This window comes from Trichogramma pretiosum, unplaced genomic scaffold (assembly GCF_000599845.2).
Source record: "Trichogramma pretiosum strain Unisexual culture from Peru unplaced genomic scaffold, Tpre_2.0 scaffold48, whole genome shotgun sequence".
NCBI lineage: Eukaryota > Metazoa > Arthropoda > Insecta > Hymenoptera > Trichogrammatidae > Trichogramma > Trichogramma pretiosum.
The window spans coordinates 539,515-561,701 of NW_019641228.1; the positions used below are offsets into that span (position 1 = coordinate 539,515).

Sequence of the window (22,187 nt, forward strand, 5' to 3'; positions counted from 1 at the left end):
TACACTGATTAAAATCACCAAATACTGCATTTTATTTTTGCACAACAGTGAAATTCACTTTGTGGTACTGGCTTTTACAGCAGGTGCTTTGTTTATTGTTATTTTTTTAGCAATTCACAACAAACTTAACCAAACTTTTGTAAAGCAGACGCCGGTGATGTAAATGTCAAACTCAAATACCTAATATTTTCTTACGCTACGCCATCTATGAGACGCATGACTGAAACAAATGTTTGGTGTTTTTGACATTTCATAGATGCCTAAACCTAATGATTATTAACAATTGTGTTGCATTATCGCAAAAAATATGAGTAGAGGCCTATTTCTAGTACACTAATGAACATTCTGGTAAATTTTCACTGCATTCCGTTCATTATTGAGGGAGCAAAATGGTGACAAAGTCGGCCTCCTTTTGGTACAGTAAAAGTACTATAAACAATAAAAACTCATAATGGAGATGCATTTTCGCAAAAAGGCGAGAAGAGGCATATTTGTAATGCTCTTATAAATATTCTGTCCAAATTTCACTCGATTCTGTTCATTATTGAGTGAGTAAAATGAGGACAAAAATTTTCATGTCTTGATTTTTTTTTTTTCATAAATCGAAAAAATATGAGTGCAGGCATAATTGTAAAGATCTCCTGAATGTTGTTAGAAAATTTCAAGATGATTGATTCATTATTCGCTGAGAAAAACGAGGACAAAATATTTCAGTATCGAAGCGCGGTCGTTACCGACAGAGTGTGTATGCCCGGCCCTTAAACAAAAAAAAAATAGAGATTTGATAATTTGACATCATTTCTAGACATATAAATTGTATATGTATAAGTCTTCCCTCGATCAGTTGGGTTACTTGGGTTACTTGGGTTAATTGGGTTACTCGGGTCAATTGGGTTACTTGGGTCAATTGGGTCAATTGGCTTACTTAGGTCATTAGGGTCAAATAGGTTATTTGGGTCAATTGGGTTACTTGGGTCAAATGGGTTACTTGGGTTACTTGGGTCAATTGGGTTACTTGGGTCAATTGGGTCAATTGGCTTACTTAGGTCATGAGGGTCAAATGGGTTATTTGGGTCAATTGGGTTACTTGGGTTATTTGGGTTACTTGGGTTATTTGGGTTACTTGGGTTATTTGGGTTACTTGGGTTACTTAGGTTACATGGGTTACTTGGGTTACTTGGGTTATTTGGGTTATTTGGGTCAATTGGGTTGCATGGGTCAAATGGGTTACTTGGGTTACTTGGGTTACTTGGGTTACATGGGTTACTTGGGTTACTTGGGTTATTTGGGTTACTTGGGTTACATGGGTTACTTGGGTTACTTGGGTTACTTGGGTTACATGGGTTACTTGGGTTACTTGGGTTATTTGGGTTACTTGGGTTACATAGGTTACATAGGTTACTTGGGTTACTTGGGTTACTTGGGTTACATGGGTTACTTGGGTTACTTGGGTAAATTTGGTTACTTGGGTCAATTTGGTTACTTAGGTTACTTGGGTTACTTGGGTCAATTGGGTTACTTGGGTTACTTGGGTTACATGGGTTACTTGGGTTACTTGGGTTACTTTGATTACATGGGTCAATTGGGTTACTTGGGCTCATTGGGTTACTTGGCAAAAACTGCCCACTTCATCTGATACGAGTCAAATCTCACCTTTCAACAGTATTTCCCAAAGAAAAGTGCTGGATTATGTACGTTACTGCATTTACTCGCAGTTTAATAGTTTAAACAACAACCGAGCTTGGTCACTTTTTTTGCTTTGGTTTGCATTTTAATCATTTATTTGAAACCCGGGCTTCTTATGTTGGTTGCTGCTCAGGTTAGCAGAATCATAAAAAAAATCACAAATATTCATCAAACTTTAAATTTTTTTAATTTTTCATACAGTTTCCGTTTAATGTCCATACTTATGTCTTGAAGGTTTTGGAATTCTCCATCTTGAAATTTTCTCATTACTGGGTCTCCTCGCCGCAAAAAGGCAGCAAAATGAGCCTCGCTCAGCAATGTGACAGAATAAAAAAAGAAACAATTTGACAGAATTAAAGAGAAACAAATTCTATTTTTGGCAATAATAAACATAACTAAGCAAAGAAAAATACTTTAACTATCATCAGGCATATGGAGTATCGTGTTTCAAACCATACATTTTTTATCATAGTCAAAAGTTTCTTAGGTACGCTATAACAGACGGTTCTTTTCTATATACAAAAATACGGTACTCATTGACTCGATTTACAAAATTTCGACAAAAATTTTCATTTTCTTAATTTAATTGATAAATTTATGTACATCAAAATTTCGTGGAAGAAAATGTTCTATAAACTTTCCTGCACACAAAATGCCATGAATAGTGATTCACTCTTACGAAAATTGTCGAATCCATGAGTTTTCATAAAATTTTTGTGTACGAAAATGTTTTCGTACACAAAATTCCTCTGAATAGCTAGACCCATATTTTAAACACCGTTTTGAAAAGCTTCATTTAAAACTTTTCAAAGGGATTGAAAAAACCTCAATAAAAGCTTCATAATAAATATAAGATGACTAGTATGTTTCAAACGCGCTCCGCGCGTGTTAATTTTTTCACTCGTTTTTTGAGGTTATAGTGACTTTCAGGCGCTCTTCGCGCGCGTACATCTTTCAGTCAGTTTCGAAAAAGTTGCTATTTTGACCGTAGATGTCACTTTATTACGTTTTGACTCGAGTCAAAAGTCAATCGACCAATCAGAGGCCGAATAGATTGGCTTCACTTTTAGGTCCATCTCTTTTTTATAAGTTAGATTGTCAACTATTTAATAATTTATCAAGAACCTTTTTAAAATCTTTACGAAAACAATTTCAAAATATATGAAAGAACCTTCTTGAAAATTTCATAATAACGTTTTTAACTCTCTTAGATTAGAATACAATTTACTCTCAGCACACCTTTTTTTATGAGTTCCAATTGGAGATTTGTATTTAAACCGTCAATAATCAAAGTTTAGTTAGATTACTTTAGTAATCATTCATAAAAATAGTTTTTTTTTATGAAGAAGTTCTTTGTCAATAAATTTTTTACGTTAAACAAATTGCGGGTGCTTTACTTCTGCACGCGTTTCCCCATGAATTCAAATTTTAATTCCTTTCCGACTTAGTTTAGTATTGAACTGTCGACTTTTTTTACAGCGGAAATTTTTTCTTTATAATCTTTATTTCTTTTTTCTCTCGCTCCTCTCATTCTCTTTCTTACTGTCTGTCTCTGTCTCTCTTTCTTCTATTCGCCTGACATATAACCAAAATGTTCTACTTCTGCGTAGCTAGTCGTAAGCTGAGCTATCTGCTTTGTGCTCGAGCACGAAGAAAATTGCGAGAAACCACTCGAATCACTGACCGAAATAACACGTTACTTTTTATCCGCCATCTGACTTTTACTCTCTTTTTCTTTCTTTCTGTTACTTAGAGACCATATTTTCCTCGCTTACATACGTTCATTTGTTCGTTCGTACTGTTCTCTATGCTTTATTGTATTGCCTTCCGACTGTTACAAAGTCAGAAAGTAAAATTTTCAGCGCCCAGGTCAGTGATTATATGATGGCTTTGTTCTGAGTTACACATTCTTAATATTTTACCGTCTACAATGTAAATAATATAACCTTTGCAAAACTATCGAAAATACCGTAAAAGTGGACGAATAATCAACTATGCCTACATATTGATGATTTCTGAAGTGTGATCCCGTCAAGCTTGCTAGTATACAAAGAAAGCCATCACCAGGCGTACAGCCTTTCTTGGTGAATTTTGTAATGATCTACAATAGTCTCAATATTAATAAATCTTTGAACTTTGATTATGATTATAAAAACTCCACTTTCAGGCGTTTTTATTAGGATTATCATCCCATTATAGAATATTTTATTCACTTTGCATTATTTTTATCATTTTTTTATCTTACAAAAAAATGAACAACTTCATGAGATTTTAAGCAAAGCGATATACAATTCTATGTGGGTAAATTGCACTCGTTTTTTAAGTTTGCATATATTTTTAAAACTTGACATAGAATCGTTGAAAATAAATTATTTATTTATTATCTCGTAGTTATTTTTATACTTATATCTTTTTAACTTATAATTGCAGCTTTTCGTTATTAATCTAGTTAAATAACTACTATTTAATTATATTTTCGAAAATACCTTTTACGTTAATAATTTATTGAAACATCTGATAATCCTATAAAGCTATAGGAGTTCTTTTTCTTGAAACTTGCATCCAAAGGGCGGAGAAAAAAGAAAAAAAAGGGAAAACAAACAAGCAGACGCTACTTTTACCATCACAATGAAACTTTTGCAATTACCAAGCGTTCAAGTTCCCATTACTATATGTAGGTGTTGTTGGAGTGTGTATAGATATATTTTCACTGTGGATAGAAGAAAAGGGCGGTGGAAATTGAGATAGAGAGAAGAGAGAGAGAGAGAGAGAGAGAGAGAGAGAGAGAGAAAGAGACGCACTGCTACATCGCGAGGGAAAAAGAGAGACCTGGAGTCACCCTGGGGAAACGAAATTAAAATTACACTTCCTCCTCAACTCACAGGCGATTCAGAAATTCATCACTGTATCTCGAAAAAGCGAACGCAATACTCGCCCCGCGAAAGAAAGATATATATGACTCAGTACGACCGGGTGTGGGAAAGAGAGATAGAGATAGAAAGAGAGAGAAATGCAAGTAGTGCGTATCACCGCCACTGCAAGGACGTCTCCAGGGGTGTCGTAAAGTACCTTAGTCCGGAAATGTATTATTTGCAAAGAGCAGTCATAGGAATTTCTGTATACACGCATGTGGTGCCATCAAATGAATAAGTTATAAGACAAGGACCCCGAGGTACGTAGTGCTCGGTGCTATTTATCCGCTTTTCGGACAGAAATTCAGATTGCCCAACTGCATAGTACAAAAACCAGATGAAACTGAACATTTTCAAAAATTAATTACTGTTTTTTCTGCGAATAATCCAGTAATTCAACCTGTACTGTTAGCTATTTCTCCGATGATTTTTAAAGCGTTAAAGTTGCTTCAAATATTCGCTATGCATTTCGAATACCTTTTGACGGGCAGCTGTTTCTCTGTCTAAATAGTAATTGCCACTTTGATGAAGATTATTTCTCTCATTAGCAGTGAGCCCGTGATAACCCGTCCCTCTGTTTTTTCTTTATCTCCGAAAGATATATCTATATACATCAACAGTAATATAATATTAACTTTGAACGCAATTACAGAACTTTTACAAACTAAGTAAATTTTTTAATTTCACAAAATCTCTTTAACGAACACTCCACACATGATTTTACCTTTTTTTATCCTCATTTTTTTCCAGAAGAGAAGGTATGATGCTCAAAGCTTTGTGAACAGTTTCAAGGAGGTGCGACGAGCTTTTGGTTAAACTTCCGCATACATCTACTATAGGCATAGAGGTAATTTCAAAACTCATTTGAATGAACATACACGTAAAACGAGCTTACCGGTGTAATTTTTTCGAAACGTACCCCTACTTTTTGGTGATATGAGAATTTATTAGAAGTTACGACGTGTTCGCATGCATTTTTTTACAAAACAATGTGAGTTCGCAAAAAGTAATCACCAATGCAGATTGAACCACTGTGTATCAAGGTTAGCATTATGAAAAAATTTAATTATTAAAAATATTTTTCAAAGACAATTTTTCCAAATTAATTTTCGAAGTTAAAGGCAAGGAAAGAAATATTGCTGGTAAGAATCTTGCGTTATTGTCATTTCTATTATTGTGGAAAGTAACTCTATTCACTAATTCATGTTGCTGCACATAATGTGGAGCTCACATAGTTGGTAAAAATTTAACAGAGTAAAAGTCAAGTAAAAAGTGAGTAAAAATGCAATTTCTCACGTTGAAGTTTTTTCCTCGATCTAGTATACATAGATAGTTATATATGTGTAGGTGCACATGCACGTGATGCATCTTTGCGAGGCCGTCTCGGGAGCTCGCGTGCGCAAGATGAGACAGAGGGAGAAAGAGCCAGTGAGGGGGGTTAAAAAAGCAAAGGAAATAAACGTTCTAGAAAGGTAGAGGGTAAGTCGGTGTCTATACGTGTGAAATAAAATATAGAGTCAGGGTATATTGCATTAACAGCTCAGCGCGTGCGGCTGGTAGTGGGCGAGGACGAGAGAGAGAGAGAGAGAGAGAGAGAGGATAGAAGTGCAGAGGTAGCGCAGGGTTTTGAATTTACTCGCGGAGTGAAAAAACGATATCTCGCGCGTTTCTGTTTGTGACAGCCGAGCCGCGAGCTATGTATAAAAAAGGCATATATACGTACACGCTCTACGTCAACGGCTATATATACAGGTATGGTAGGTATAGATATTAGAGTAGGTGTGCAGCCTGTGTGAGCCAGTGCATGTCTATTTGCGGGAGCGCGCGGCAGAGACCAGCGGCACTATCAAACTAATACTAAGTTTGGCGAAATGAAAAATAAAGAAAAAAAGTCAGCTCGCAGTGGCGCTCTTGGAGTATACCTATGTTATATACATCTATGCTATATATATATTGTGCGAGTGTACGTGCGAGCTTGCGTAGCGCTAGCGACGAAATTCTTTCGCCGCGCGCGCAGCGACTTGCAACTTTGCTCCTGAAGACACAATTTTTCACCCGCCCGCACGCGTATACCTACGCCGCGGTGACGACGATGAATAACGATGAATTTCAACTTGCCGTTGGTATGCTGGTGCACACACGCGCACGCATACATACACACACGCACACACACACACATAAACGCGAAAACCTCGCAGCTATACGTACCCGTACTACTATCATCGTAATCTAGCTTGCTTCTTCTTCCCCATCCATCCTGCGTATAACTATGTATGTATGTGTGTGTGTGTGTGTGAGTGCGCGAGTGCGAAGGAAGGAATAAATTCGCCTAGCCTGGTTGAGAAATTTTATCAGTTCTATAACCGACGAACTCGCTACGTGAATAGCTTTCCGACGATATCGTCCGACGCGATGTCTTGCGCACCTTATATATAACACGCCACCATGTCATATCCACGTCTCCGAATAATACTTTTTATAAATATTTATAAACGAGTCGACGATTTTCTCATCCTGCCCGGGAAAACGGAGGAAAGAGTGACTTATCAAATGAGCGGTAATTTTTCCTCTCGCGACTCAGAATTTCATACATGTATAAGCTTTTGCTTGTACTCCACTACGTTCTTCGGATTGTTTTAAAAACTAGAAGCTTGTCTGTTTTAACAATGATAAACTGAATGGAATTTTTAACCAATACATTCGGTCATTACATTGCATAATTACATTGCATTCATGAATACTAGAATTGAGTCTCAACTAGTGGTTACTCGCAAAGTTTCACCCCTAAAGAGTCAATATAAACCGCATCGATAAAAACCAAATCGATAATATAATCTATTCGATACAAACACGGGTTGCAGAATTTGGAAAAAATGTTAGTATTTTTTAATTGTTGAATTATACAATTTTTCTTTTATAAATTAGTAAATTAGAAAAATTATCATCCCACAGAAAATTTTTTGATATTCTCGGCGTATTTATACAACAGGGGGTATGTGCGTCACATTGTATATTACTGGCTTTTCAAAGTCAACCAAGTGCCGCACTATGATTTACAAGGTGCAATTACGTATTCAATAGTCGGCAATATCAACATTTGTCATTATTGTCAAATGGGCCAATTATCGTCACTTATACCATTGTCTCGCACTTGGAGCTGGCTCTACATATGCTTCACGAGGATAGCAATTTTTCAATCGTTCAATAAATGCACCTCGTTCTGCGCGCGCGCCTCGAAGCGCATCATCTGTATCATATTAAAGGAGCAAACAATTGTCTTTGTGTTTACGAGCTGGCGCAAACAATTATCAGCGTCTTTGTCCGCTGTTATGTAGACATTCATCGTAGAGCACCACACACAGTGAAAGTATGCAACTCGCGAGATTAGCGACTTATAAGTACAGACACAGGCTCGACACACATTATACGCACGGCTCAAGGTTGCCCATTGTCTTTTTTCTCCCATAGAGCTGGAAAAATCATTTCTCTAATATACACTTATTTATGCCATTCGAATAAAATGTTCGACCTACGGCATTACCAAGCTCTAAGTTGGAAAGCGGAAAGATGAGATGGAAAAAGTTTTTCGTCGCGAGTGTGGCTTATATAGACACACGCACACACACACGTACACAGGCATACATGTATATAGTAGTAGCAAGCGCGCTGAAAATGCAAGCACAGAACATACGCCTAACTGATATTATATTATGCAAATTCACCCGATGCGGATATAATCCCGTACATTATGCGTGGGCGGCGTGCCCGACGAACGCGAGACACACGCGTGCATATATTCGATTGAGTTGTGCGCAATTGCCTACACGTGTCTTATCTCAGCCTCAAACTATAGGCGTAGTAGCATTATGTACTATACGTATATCTGTTTCGAACGTACTTATGGTATTAGCCATTCAATCTGACTTGCGTCTAATAATTATTTGAAATCACGTTTCTAACCGTCTTTTGTACAAATTCTGCTCGCTCATGGGATAAGTAACGATGTTATTTATTTTACAATTTTTATTCTCAAATCCTTATTTTGTACAGTACAAGCATGATTAAAATATGAGATAGTTTATAAAAATATATAGCAGTAATAAACTAAAACATTTATTATAATTGAGTAATGTACGTACGTTGTTATTCATGTCTATGTGTTAGCTTTTATAAAGTTCATATACATTTTTGATAAATTATGACATGTGTAACGTATGCATCTTAACTTTTTTGTTGTTTAATACTTGATTATGTACCATTTGGAGTGTGGTAACTTGGTTGTTCGATTATGGTATGTCAATTCTTTTTCTTTCTTCGGGTACAAATTTATTAGAACGTAAATTAAAATCTAAATGAGACATATGAGAATTGTCATTTTTAATTCATTTCGTTGAAGAATGAATTGTATGCGAATTGTATTGCAACAAACCGTAGAAATTTTCTTGCAGTGAGAGTATGTTTGTACACGAAGAAAATGAAAGAATTTTAAGAATACAGTGAAATTGCAGCCGTTTTTGCTCTGACGTTCATCCTCTCTCAATGTAGAAATCGCCCGATTGAAGAATATGAAACGTTATAAATGGTAAAAATAATTCATAAGTAGTTTGAGCGCATAATCTAGGCGAACATGAAGTATTAAAAAATTGAGAGAGATTGAGGAGAGACTCAAAGAATAACTGGCGGTGCAAAAGCGCTTTGACTTTTATATTATGAATAATTCTCTGGTGGCACTCAGTATCCTTGGAAATTGCCAGCGCCGCCGCCGCCGCCACCGCCACCGCCACCGCCGGCGGGAGGCCCGAATCGTGGCTCGCCCTCGTACGAGACCTGCGCGTTAAATCCGTTTTTCCAGTCGGCGGTGTAGCGCACAATTTGCGTGCGGCCGTCGGGTAGCTGGACGCGATACTCGCCCCGCGTCACGTCGCCGTCGCTAATGGCGTTGTGCGAGTAATCGTTGCCGAAGGCATCTTCTTTGACGGCGTAATTGAAGTCGAATGGCATGCCTGGCTCGTGTACGTGGTCAGCGCCGCCCGGCTGCAACAGAAAAAACAAAACGTTGTTGTATAATACATATAAGTATACTTGTGTTTTTTTTTCCTTGCCTCGCAAAAGAATTAAACACGAACGTGATAACGGAAAAAATGCTAGACCGACCCCAGCAGCAAGAAGTCGCGTCGTTTTCGAAAGCTTCATAATTAACGACGTTTAGACCTCTTGCCGAGTTTCGAATACCACTCGTGTACACGCGCCTCGGATATATACGTATTCGCGTACGTTCACGCTGGCGCGCGCCAGAGCTTGTGTGTATAAAGCTACAAATCGCTCACTCTGACTGCTCTTGCAATTTACCTATCCATCCTACACATCTACGGTATTTCGTTTTAGCTGTAGCTGCAGCGCGAACGTGAACGTATACACGCGTACGCGCACACGTGCATAGGTAGCGCAAGCTCGACAGCTGAAATTCCACTGATAAAAAACTTGCGCAGCTTTTTTTTGTTGTTTCGACGCGCTACATATACATATACGTGTGCGCTGCTCCCACTTTTTTTGTAGTTGCCCCGGCATTTGTTATGCACTTTTGTTCGAATATTGCGTGAGAATTTGAAACTGATAAAAGTCATTTTTTGCATTCATTATTCTTTGCCGGCAAAGTTTGCCTCGGAACCGAAATAAAAACGTTTTAAATCAGCGCGCTGTTCTGATTCGTTGAAATACACAAATGCCATTATGCATATTTAAAAACTCACTTCTGCTTGCAACATTCGAATTATTTCAATTTCCGTAACCTCAAGACGTTGAAGTACACCTCGAGAACTTGCTCGTGCACGCGCGCGTTTGTGTGAGTTACTATTGTACATATGAATAGAGTCATATATCACAATCTGTCATAAAACAATATTATAATCACAATTTTCTTTTGAATACATCATCTATTTTCTTGCAAATAACTGCATTTTTTACATGCATTAAAGTATATAAGCTCTTTTCAGCTCACATGTATACATTATGTATGATGTGCGTGTATCCTCGTGCGAGTGTGCAAGTTTGCGCGTGAGTTATCTTGATTTGAGAACAGCGAAACAGTACGTTACTCTCTGCCGTGCGAAAAATGTGAAAAAACTTTCTGAGTCAATTACGTAAGAATAAGAAATGTATTACGCCCGAGAGATCGTTGTTATTTTCATTGGCCGCAGTGTAGAAATATGTAATAAGCACCCCAAGCTATTTTACCACTGGAGAAAGTATAACTAACTCATCGTCTATCAACTGTTATAATCGAGGCCCTCGTCCACGAAACGAGCTCACATCTTCGTAACATACTGCAGCAGCAGCGTCGAGTCGGCTGAATCAGAAAATACCGTGACTGGACGTGCGTAGTTATAAATTTCATGCATATAATAGTGGTAATTTGCCAGCATTGCGCGCGTTCCGAGGGATTCCCATTATATCGAACCTAGCGCGCATACGGCAGTCAAAAGAAAAAGAATAAGTTGAAGAGGTGTTGCGTTACGCGTGTAATGTCCTGGCTATACGCCGCTAGTGATATAAGCTCGGGCGACGCGAAAAATCTACCTCTGCTACCAACAACGACGTCGACTAGAAAAAAAACACACGCGAGTTAAAAAGGGCAACGCTTGCACTATACCTAGCTTCGGAAAATCGAATTTCCAGTGCGTGGGATTAACTGGGCTTTGTTCTTTCCTGCGAGCTCGATCGAATCGCATTACAATACATCGTCGCCGCTTTCGAGAGACCATCTTTTTTTCTTTTTCTTTTCACATAATATGAGAATGGACAAAAATGTTGTACTTATATTAAGTTTAATCAAATGGTTAGAAAAATAAGAAAAATTTAAGAATATACGTAATTTAGCTGTCTTATGTTCGTATAGAATTTTGTCAAAAAAATCTCGACTAGTGCTTGTAAAATGTAAGCAAGTAAACAAATTAAAATTTCAGCTTAAATTGTGACAAGTTTGTCATCAAAATATTGAAGAAATCATACAATAAAAATCTACAATTCATCACAAAATATTATATAACGGTGTGTACGCAAGAAAAGATTCACTTCGTGTTATTTTCTTTTTTTCGGATGGAAATTCAAAATGAAGTGTCGGACACGAAGATGTTATAGAGTCAAGATATTGTAATACACGCGAGCTTGATGTAGGCCTCTTGAATGAGATTACAAATACTCCAAATAATAAAGCGAGATGAATAAGAAAGAATCGCTTGTATACATAAGAGAGATGCTCGCTGATTGGCGCGTGACACGTACATAATATAATACAGTCGAGAGCGAGGCAGACAGCTAATTAAACGAGCTTGATGTTTAGCTCACGCTCGGCACGCGCCGCGTTTTATATTTCCCGAATAAAAGGACGAGCCTAATTGATTCTCATAAATATTCTGGCCCACCGTTGCAATATTCCGATCAATTTAGCAGACAAAAGCGATCGTATATATACAACAGTTCTCTTTCCCTCCCCCCCTCCCTCTGCCTCTCTCTCTCTCTCTCTCTCTCTCTCTCTCTCACTCACTCTTTGTGTGCATTTACAGAAGCCGAGTAAGGAGATTTATTCGGTACAACATTTCACCCTCGTTCACGACACTTGGGGCTAAGAAACTTCCTTTGCTTCCACCTCATAATTGTTATTAATTACGATGAAAAAAGGACGTAGAGTTTGCACGAGTATGATGTACACGCGAAGAGAAAGGACCGACAAAGTCCTTGTTATCAGAGTTTGAAAGATAAATCAGACATACCGTCGACGTCGACAGCTAAATTATTTGCCTATATGCACAACACAACAAGTTTTTTCGTCTAAGTTAGGCTCAGATTATTATTATTATTATTATCAACAGTGGCCCGTATGTATGTATGTATATATGTATACGCACTCATGTACGAGATGCATTACGTAGTACACGTTTATTTTCGTGTGAGATAGCGAAGCTTCTCTGCCGAGTTGCTGTGTCGCGCGCGCGGAAAATGCCAGCAGCACGCAGATAAGGGATAACAACTACAACTCGTGTTTATAAGTGTCTTCGACAGTCGTTTCGCGGCGTTTCGAGAAGCAGCCGTGACTAACGTTTACGGCTTCTCGCTCGCTCTGTGTTTTGCCATGAAAGCTCCTGCAAGAGACACTGACGCTTATCCACGCTAGCTTTTTTTCGTTCTCGAGCTTTAAAGCTGCACGCGAATTTCAGAGATTTTCCATCGACACGCGGATTCAGCCTTTCGCGCTCGAGGAAAAAAAATTTCTTTTGTTTAAAGACGGAAAAAACAGGCACCTTGCCATATGCGACGTACTAGCGCTATGGATAATCGACTCGGTCGTACGATGATCGCGCGAGAGTTGTAATTTACCTCGACCCGTTGATGTAACGTCATTTACGAAACGAAAGAACGATTACCTTTGGATACTTTATTTTAGATTCTTGAATATCATAAGTCAATATAAATTTGCCTATTATAACAAATCATCGCGATAGCTAAATGTGCGTTACGCTGGCAGCGGGTTACGATATCGTCTCTGTCAAATTGTTATTTCGTCATAATCGATATACACGTAAGCATACGGCATATATTGTACTTTGACGGCAAACTGTGTCTGTGATGTGTCGGATTGAAGCTGCAACTATATTCAGTTTACACGAAGACATACATTCCAAAGGGAATATTCAAAAGTCGACCAGCTGATATTTTGATTTCAGATTACGTAAAAATAACGAGGCTCCAGTAAAAAGTGTGTAACATCACTCTCTACTGTTAATTGTAAGGATACATTGAAAATAAAAGTAATTACTCCAAAGGAGATGTTACGTGCCTGGATATTTGAACAAAAAAACAGCAGGTTAAATTGAAATGGACCCCTGCCCGAGGCTGATCGGAAAGATTCGTATTGCCAGTATGCAAATTATAATAAAGCCTTGAAAGCCCTCTCGGCTCTTTTTTAGCCTTATCTAATTTTTGCCTATCTCTCGTTTCTCTCATTTTCAAAAAAGAACTTAATAACGTTGTGAGTGAATTAAGCTTTCGCAAGTATTTTAATTACATCAAAGTTAGCGTGCGCGATTTGTAAAGAAAAAACGTTGAAAGGAATCCGACTTTTGGTTTTATAGTAAACACACGAGACACGGAGCGGCGCGTGTATTTTTTTGCGCTCATAAATGCGCGCAACTGTATATAGCCAGGCAGATACCTCGGCGCGCGCAGTACAAAGCATTTGTGCGAGCGCCCTTACTAACCGAGACAAAAATATACACTATGAAGAAGTGTAGATGAATGCCGAGAGACAGAGCGAAAGAGTAGGAAAAAATATCACCTCAAAGGAAAATTAAATTTTTTACTCTCTGCGTGAAATAAGAGAAGCTCTCGCACATACTAGGTATACTTTAATGATAATGCAGCATCAGCCTTTGGCCAAAACAGCAGCCGCAACACAGCGCGCATATACTACAATTTTTTTTCCTACTCTTTCTTTCTCTCGTACCCTTCTTTTTCCCCCGAACAAAGTCCGCACGTTCGTGTGAGCGTACATTTTTACATCACAACGCTTCATACTAATGAATCCGTTGCATCTTTTGTGCGAGCAATTACGCGTTGTTGTTGCCGCGGCGTCTTGTAACGTCTCATCGGCATCTCATCGCTGCGTAATTACTTAATTAATCAAGCGCGTTGAACGAGGAAATCAAGATCGCGCGAGTATTGAATAGTACCTGTCCGCTGGGTCCACTAGGTGATCCTGCGTAATCGGGGAAAGGAGGCGAAGGCCTCTGTCCTGGAGCTGGATAGCCACCGCCGGGTGGTGAAGGTCTCCCAGGACTGGGTATAGACGGGGGCGCTGGTGGCCTTGGAGCAGGTGGTCTTGGAGCTGGAGGGGCTGGTGGCCTTGCGGGGGGACCCTGGGGCGGCCTTGGCGCGGGTCCAGGCCCAAAACCTGGACCTGATGGTTTGTTGTAGTCGTAGCCGCTTTTAGGTTGATCCGGTGGTAGATAAGTGTTGGCTCGGGTTCGAGTACCCGGCGGGAGATCGCCGAGCGTTGTGTGTGTTCCAAGGAAGAGGCATAGTAGCGTCAGCTGAGCAACAATGAAAGTATTTAGATGATAATTTCATCATTAATGTTAATTTCGATGTGCAAGACAAAAAGTAGTTGGTTTAAAATCTGAGAAAAAACTAACATTATTCAAAAATTGCAGAAAGTAAGCGATTTCAAATTAAGATTTTACGATAAACAATAGAATATCTTTGTTTACAATTATAAACTGTAAACAAAGAATCACACTACTTTTTTCTTTGGGAATTGATTTATACTTTTTATAATTACGGTGACTGTATTTCTTTTATATGTTAGATTAATTGTATGAATTTTCATATGATTATATTAAAATGATACACATTCTCCAGTATTTGTACAGACAACTTATAATTTCTATTAAATAATAGCTTAAACTGAAGTAAGGTCAATATTACTTGTATTTACTATTTCGTTAAATTGTTAATGGGCATGATTTATTATGCATGTAATAGTATTAAGGTTTGTTATAGGCATTGTTACTTATGAGCCAGTACTTGAGTGATTTACACACTGCCATCTGCAATAGTATCAGACGACAGCTATCAGTACGGCAACGTACTTGGATCTGGAAAAATAGTATAACTGACTGGTTATCCGAATAAGCGCTTAGTTCTAATAAAAATAAAAGAGTAGCTGGCATGCGGTCAACTGAACTGATGGAGTCAATATATGAAAGCTATAAATGATCAAAATTGTTATTGGACGAAGTTTCTTGTATAAAGGAGCACAAGTTAAGGAGTAATGTAATAAGGACTTCCCTCAGATTTCGACTCAAATAGTCATAGGGGTCATATGGGTCATAAGGAAGCTGGTGTAAGACGAATCAAAGAAAGGTCTACGCAAGGGACACGTCTGACATATAAGGAGAAGAAGATCCCTATACACCGGCTTTTGGAGTCCCCTATACGAAGAGTGATGGGGTTGTTTGTGGATTATTTCCCGCACACTTTTTCAGCTTAGATCCACGAGCGCTGTCAAGCTCTGGTAGGATGTAGGCTTGTTTGCGCGAGTAAATACAAAGGGTTTAAGAATTTAAATACCAATTGTCAGTAAGATAGTGGATAGTGATTAGTGATATAGTTACAGTTAACAACACGCAAAACTTCTATGTAGAATGAAAGTGATCAATTATTCAAAAGTACCGACCTTAAAAAAGACATCTTTAACACAATAACTTTGAAAAATGTAAGGTTTAGCCAATGAAACATCAACGTCTCTTTTTTTTCTTTCGGTAGCAAAAACTTAAATGAAAGTGAATCGCCCATGCATACTTATACATGCTGTGCGTATCAACGTCTATACTAGCTTCGCCACATACTAATGCACGCAGATTGTTGCAATTTCTCGAACAATGGCACCGATCTTCACGAGCGATGTAGATGGAGCATTTGTATATATTCGTAAGTGTGCATACATTGGCAAATGTGTATGTATTGTGGCACAAGTCGTATATAAGCTATACAAAAAACAAGATTGGGTTTGCGTGTATGTTTGTATAAATTTACGTATTGTGGGCGAAGCTTTGCAGTAAGAAAAACACGAAAAAATCCTTTAAATGAATCGACTCAGTTGCTTTTAGACTATCAAACTTGCAGTTGCTTAAAGATGCCCAACTGAGATTGTATTGTAACTGATATAAAAAAGGAGCCAGATTAAAATTTGATTGTCGGATTCATTGTATTACTTTTATCTACACGCAAGAGACTTTGCTAATTTTTTTCTTTCGGAATATTTATCGCATAACATTTATTTTAGCACAGGAATGAAAAATTTAATTACTTTTACTGATGAAAAAAATTCGATGCTCTACAACTGATCGTTTGGATATAGAAAATATTGAAATGCAATAACATTCTAACTAGATAATTTTCTTTCATTCATTTGGACTAATTTCCATTGCGTTTTTTTCTACGTTTACATAAAATTCAAAGTAGTTTCTATGTCGGAATGAAAACTCAAACCTCGAGAACATTATAGCTGCTCGATAAAATCGAAAAATTCGCTTTGTGGCGTCGTTCGATGGCTAATCCTATTATACTCAATTAGAATGTGATAATAAAAGTTTTGAATGCTTATATAATAGGGTTATAGCAGAGAATGAGCTTTTGCATATTCTCTAAATTGGATTCGATCTACAAGCATAATAAAGATGTATTTCAATAATTTTTTATCTTCATTGCTCCCATTCAGACTGGTTATGTCTCCTAATGTTAAAAAACATGTAACGAGCCTTATATTCCGGGGAGAGTGGCTTTTTTGCATGCACGCGCGTGTGTATACTGTAACAGCTTACGTAAAGCGATATATTTCCGATGTTCGAACGGCAACGTGCAATGCGAGGATAGGTTATACAATTGACGTTTTAACACTGCTCGGCAGTATAGCAAACGTATACATGGGTGTTCACGATACTAAAGATATATCACAGCGTGTGCTTTGGATTTTTTACACTTTTAAATATTTGAGCCTTCTTTCGGAGCAATATAAGCAAGGTTACAGATGAAAGTAGAGATAGATCGGCTTATGTGCATGGGGAATAGGGATAAAATTTTTAATGACTGAATTTTTAAATCTGTTAAATTAATATCTACTTACAGATGCAACACAAATGGAAAATGCTAAATATTTCATTAATTCAACTTCTCGAGATAATAAGAATTGTTATTAACCTTTTGGACTTTAACTGTATATTTTTTTGACAAAATTGTTGACTTGATTTTTTCATTCATTAACGTAGTCAGCAATCTATGGATAATTAATCAACCCATAGATATTTTAGTAGCAAAAAATGTTCGAGATTGGTCCGAGACAAAAATGTTATTAGAAAGAGAATAATAAAAAGTATCTTTTAATTTCATTATGAGTAAATCATTAAAAATAGTTAAATTTTGATTATTTCTGCGAGCAAAATTTTTATAATTATTTAAATATAATTTTTAAGAGAGTGAGTAATTAATCATATTACAACGCATTAGTGTCAAATCGAATCATTAAGAGGAAAATAAAAAAAAATCGTTGAAAAGAAATTTTTCATGATAACTGTTATTTGTAGGGTATTTCTATGATGATGTATAAAGCAACTAGCAACAAATATACATATGGCACAGTTTTTATAATGAAAAAAAAAAGAATAAAAAAAAGAAGTTCATTACAGCATTCACGTTCGTTACTCTATTAAACTTTAATCATCGGTTGTGTGCATTTTTCTACGCTCGTAAGTTATAAATACGTGTGTAGGTAAAAAAAGCAAGCATCACTGCCTCGCGCGATAGATATAAGGGCAAGGCTACATGGCAATATTCTGTTACTCTAGGAATAATTAAACCGCTCCACGTGTCATCCCTGACGTTTCACGTGTTTTACATTGGAGCCTGAACTGCTCGTTCTGCCTCGCGCTCTAGTTTTAATATTACTCGTATATACGTAAACAGACTAGGATGCGCAGCCTTAGAAATGTTGTAATTTATGTGTACAAATGCGCGAAGCCATTTTTCAAGATATCAGACAGTTTCATCTGTTATATGGAGAGCCAGGAGATAGTTTACTTCTAACAATAAGGCAAAAACATTTTTTTTCAAAAACTTGAATCTCTCTTCCTTCCCTCTCGAAGCATGTTATAAAACAGCGAAGAGCGATCATTCAGTGGTTATCGATTCAGACGAAGATTATAAAAGTCAGACGAGGATGACTTTTGCACGCACGACGTCCAAGTTATCGCATCATACGAACGGTCATAATCGATCTAGCTGATCGAGACACACGACGCTCTCGAATTTTCACAAAATTACGCAAGTAACACACGGACCCACGCGAGCCTTATCATCTTGTTGCAGTGCATCACGTCTGAGTTTCTCATCTTCGATAAATTCGCCATATAGCGCGCGTTCGTCTGTGTACACACGGCACGACAGCGACAATAGCCCCATAGCTGGATAAACATCGCGCCTGTATACAAGGGAATTTCCCTTTCCGATGTGTACAATCATGCTCTCGCACTATACGCATCAATTAAGCTCTGCACAGCATTTGTATAGACGAGCTTAACGAGCCACTGCACCCGATCAATAATACATTTTTCGATCTCGGCGTTCGAGCTGCGCTACTATAGCTGCCAGCTCTATTGATTTGCTTCTTTATAGATTTCACCCGCCATTGTTCGAGGTTTTCCCGAGATATAATGCACGTAGTTCGACTTTATCAATGCTGCACATCTTTTTGAACAAATATACCGTTTTTTCTCTTCGTCGCGCATGCTTATATCATCGAATACCCACTACCTTTTCAAAATTCAATTTTTTTCAAAATATTTTCCTTGTCGACACTGTGCGTTTGCACTGTGCACGTGTGTTATATATAAAAATATCTATATATAATACATAAAAGATGGGCTGTGTGTACCTGTACTCGTGAAATGCCTATCAGCATGATGATGTCTCGTTATCTCCTTTTCGTCGCTGGGCTCTTTTCTGCAACCCCCAATAACGAGCACTCAAAGACGTGCGCGCGAGCCTCGGACGATCACTCGGCCTCTGGGCCAATCAGGCGAATCGATCGAATTCAATGGGAAAATTGCTTCTCAGGGAAAGCTCACGTTTCCACGTTGTTGCGTGATGTTTCTTCTCATATATCCTGTCGATAGTTCGTTTTATTTTTTTATTAAGTAAAGATTTTGAAATATTTTTTATCAGAAAGTTAGTTGAATCAAATAGCGTAACCTTCCAAGGTAATAAAAATTGTACTTGTACTTGCTTTGAGAGTTGATGTGTAATTTAGGCAGTTAAAAATTTTATTAAATATGTTGAATCATTTTAAAAGAGAAAATCAGCGTTTAGGGGAATTAGTTTCACAACGTTTTAACAGTTTTTCTACGTATGTAACATAAAAGTAACCATAATCATGTCACTGCAATAAGTAAGCACAAGCTTAATCGTCTCACAATATTTTACATCATTAACACTATATGCCCCAATCACGCACAGTCTCTTGCAGACGATATTCAAATATTCAAATCACAGCAGAAACTCTCAAAGCAGGCACTAAACAACTGAAAAATAAGCACTGTTGATAGCAGAAAAAAGAAATATTATTTATTTGCTTAGTATAGAAATGTATGTGAGCGCATACAGATCTCAGCCGTTACGTATGTGTGTCTTGAGGCGCGCACTCGTCTAACTGTTGAGCATGCCGGTCTCCGGTGTTTATATAGCGCGTGGAGCCTCCTATATAATAAGAAAACTCGTCCTTTGCTAAGAGATAGTCAAGAGTGTGAGAGGAGAAGTCTCGCAGATGCTGCAGTTCGCTGCTGCTCCTCCCTTCTTTGCGCTTCTCGCTCCTCGCATGCATTTGCCTTGCCTTGGCACGATGACTATGACGAGGAGCCGCGCCGCAGTTCTTCGTCCTTCTCTCTCTCTCTCTCTCTCTCCGAGTCGAGTATCTCAGATGCTACTCTTTCTCTTTATAATAGCTGGCCTAAGAGAATCTCTCGCGCGCACGCCAGTTTGCATTTGTATACATATATACATGTATATAAGCCCATGTACGTAACGAGCCCATCGCCAACTGCGCATTATTCCACTATAATTATTTTGCCTTTGCTATACATTTTCAGTGTCATTTTGCAACCGAAATATCTCGTACATACTTTGTAATTCGCATCGTGAAAAAAGTTTATCTTGTTTTGGGAGGCTCTTCGTTCGGTAATCAAACATCACTTTCGAATGATACACCTTCGATCTCTCATTTCGTGCGATATTCCTCGAAGGATCCGCAATGGCCTTTTCTCGGACCTCGGTCTCCCGAACACATCATACATCCATAAAACTGTATCGCGTTGACATCTCGCTATAAACCTCGATCGCTCACTGTATGAGATAAATAAGTTTACGAGCCTTGCGAGCGATGTTTTTGGTTCATATATGAAGTAAACACACATATAGTTACAGCAGATGCATAAGGGTACACAGAGAGGCAGGAGTCGTTTCGACATTTGATGAGCTACGTGCGGTTAATTAAAACTCTTACTGTTACCGCTACCGCTACCGTTCTATGTATATTTCTTCTGTATTATATATGGAGAGTGAAATTTTAATTAATACATTGAATGCTCTACCTCTGCACTGAGGATAGTTCACGATGTTCCACACGTATACCTGTATTTATAAGGAGCTTGCTAGAATTTGTGGGTGAAAATGCAGAATCGTTTCAATAAAACGAATGACAACAAACAAACCAAATGCTAGACACAAAGCACAGGATATATATAATGTGGAATACTCAATTTACTACTTAAAGGCTTTCAATAATTTCAATTATAATAACAATACTTAGATCACATGTTGGTTAATAAATTTGAAAATATTTCAACATGTTTATGTAGCTACAATAGTACTGAAATTTTCATTGAATTTGAAAAATAGCTTTGATGCTAAAAATGTTGCGATTGTTTCATCGCAACCATTATTATACAGAAATAAGATGTGCAATATTTTGTACATTTTGAATGAATTATCTTTCAGAATAAATTTCGAATTATCATTTCTCCCTGGGTTCAGGTTAACCCAATGATTCAATTTCATCAAATTTGAATATGAGAAGATAGCTATGCTATTCGGATATTGATTGTTGATTTATACTAATAAATATATTGAGTATATTGAGTATTGAATAATGAGTACTTAAATGAAGATTAAAATCAAACATTTTTATGTACTTATTCCTGAAGAACATAAATCTGACACACTTGAATATCAACAGCAATTCAAAGATAAATAAAGAAAACCTTACCAGTTGTATTCTTTTATTTTTATTGTTTTTACCAAATAATATATCCACGAAAGGATTGAAATCCTAGGTGTTGTCAAATACTTGCATAATTTTGCGTTCCTATATTTTTGTATGATTTTTTTTAGTTTGTCGGTGATTTTACATTCATCAAAAAGTACTGCAGATGAAAAGATGAAATCAAAAGTATTATTGTGCAACAATGAGGGGAAAAAAGTGTTCCGAATTTCACTTGAACTCCTTACGTGCACGTATTCAAGAATTTCGCGCTTGCTCATCGAAAACTTTATTCGATTTCCAAAATTGTTCTTCAAGGTCCAATCAATTATAATAGCAGTGCAATCCGGTGGACTGGCAAAAAGAAAATTAAATTAAATTTCTCAAGATGGCCGCGAGAAAGTCAGCGCGGGAGAAATGTGCATTGAATTACGCAAGCAGCAATTCATTGAAAATTCGGATGTGTACCGCAAGTCTCTTTTTTCTTCTTTCAGCTGCCATATTCCGTTATTTAAAGATACAGAGCGGAAAAGTTATAAGAATGATGATGACAGAAAAACGTGCAGGGTTCTTGTTATACGGAAATGAGGTGCGCGAGTAGGTTTGCTAAAAATTGAAATTCCACTTTTTTCTTTCTCATATTTTATGTACACGTTTCTGCACGTTTGTCAGTCCGGCGAAATTTAATAAATACTACAGATACAACTGTTTCTTTTATTTTTTCTATT

At 37.6% G+C, this 22,187-nt stretch overlaps 1 protein-coding gene across 1 annotated transcript; it reads right to left on the reverse strand.

The window, feature by feature from the left end:
• Positions 1-8,667: 8,667 nt before the first annotated feature.
• LOC106648294 (pro-resilin-like) lies at positions 8,668-19,842 on the reverse strand. Its single transcript, XM_014365062.2, has 4 exons — positions 19,807-19,842; positions 19,081-19,311; positions 14,324-14,683; positions 8,668-9,632 (listed from the first exon to the last, which is right to left on the reverse strand). The coding sequence occupies exons 2-4, from the start codon at positions 19,105-19,107 to the stop codon at positions 9,330-9,332; spliced, it is 690 nt and encodes a 229-aa protein (XP_014220548.1). The 5' UTR covers positions 19,108-19,311; positions 19,807-19,842; the 3' UTR covers positions 8,668-9,329.
• Positions 19,843-22,187: the final 2,345 nt, after the last annotated feature.

Bases quoted from the DNA above. Each gene is read 5' to 3' on its own strand.
- LOC106648294 (XM_014365062.2), bottom strand. From the start codon at position 19,107: ATGCTGATAGGCATTTCACGAGTACAG. The intron at 14,684-19,080 runs GTACACACAGCC...ATTGTTGCTCAG, and splicing joins TAGGCATTTCACGAGTACAG to CTGACGCTACTATGCCTCTT. The intron at 9,633-14,323 runs GTACTATTCAAT...TTTCTGTTGCAG, and splicing joins CTAGTGGACCCAGCGGACAG to CCGGGCGGCGCTGACCACGT.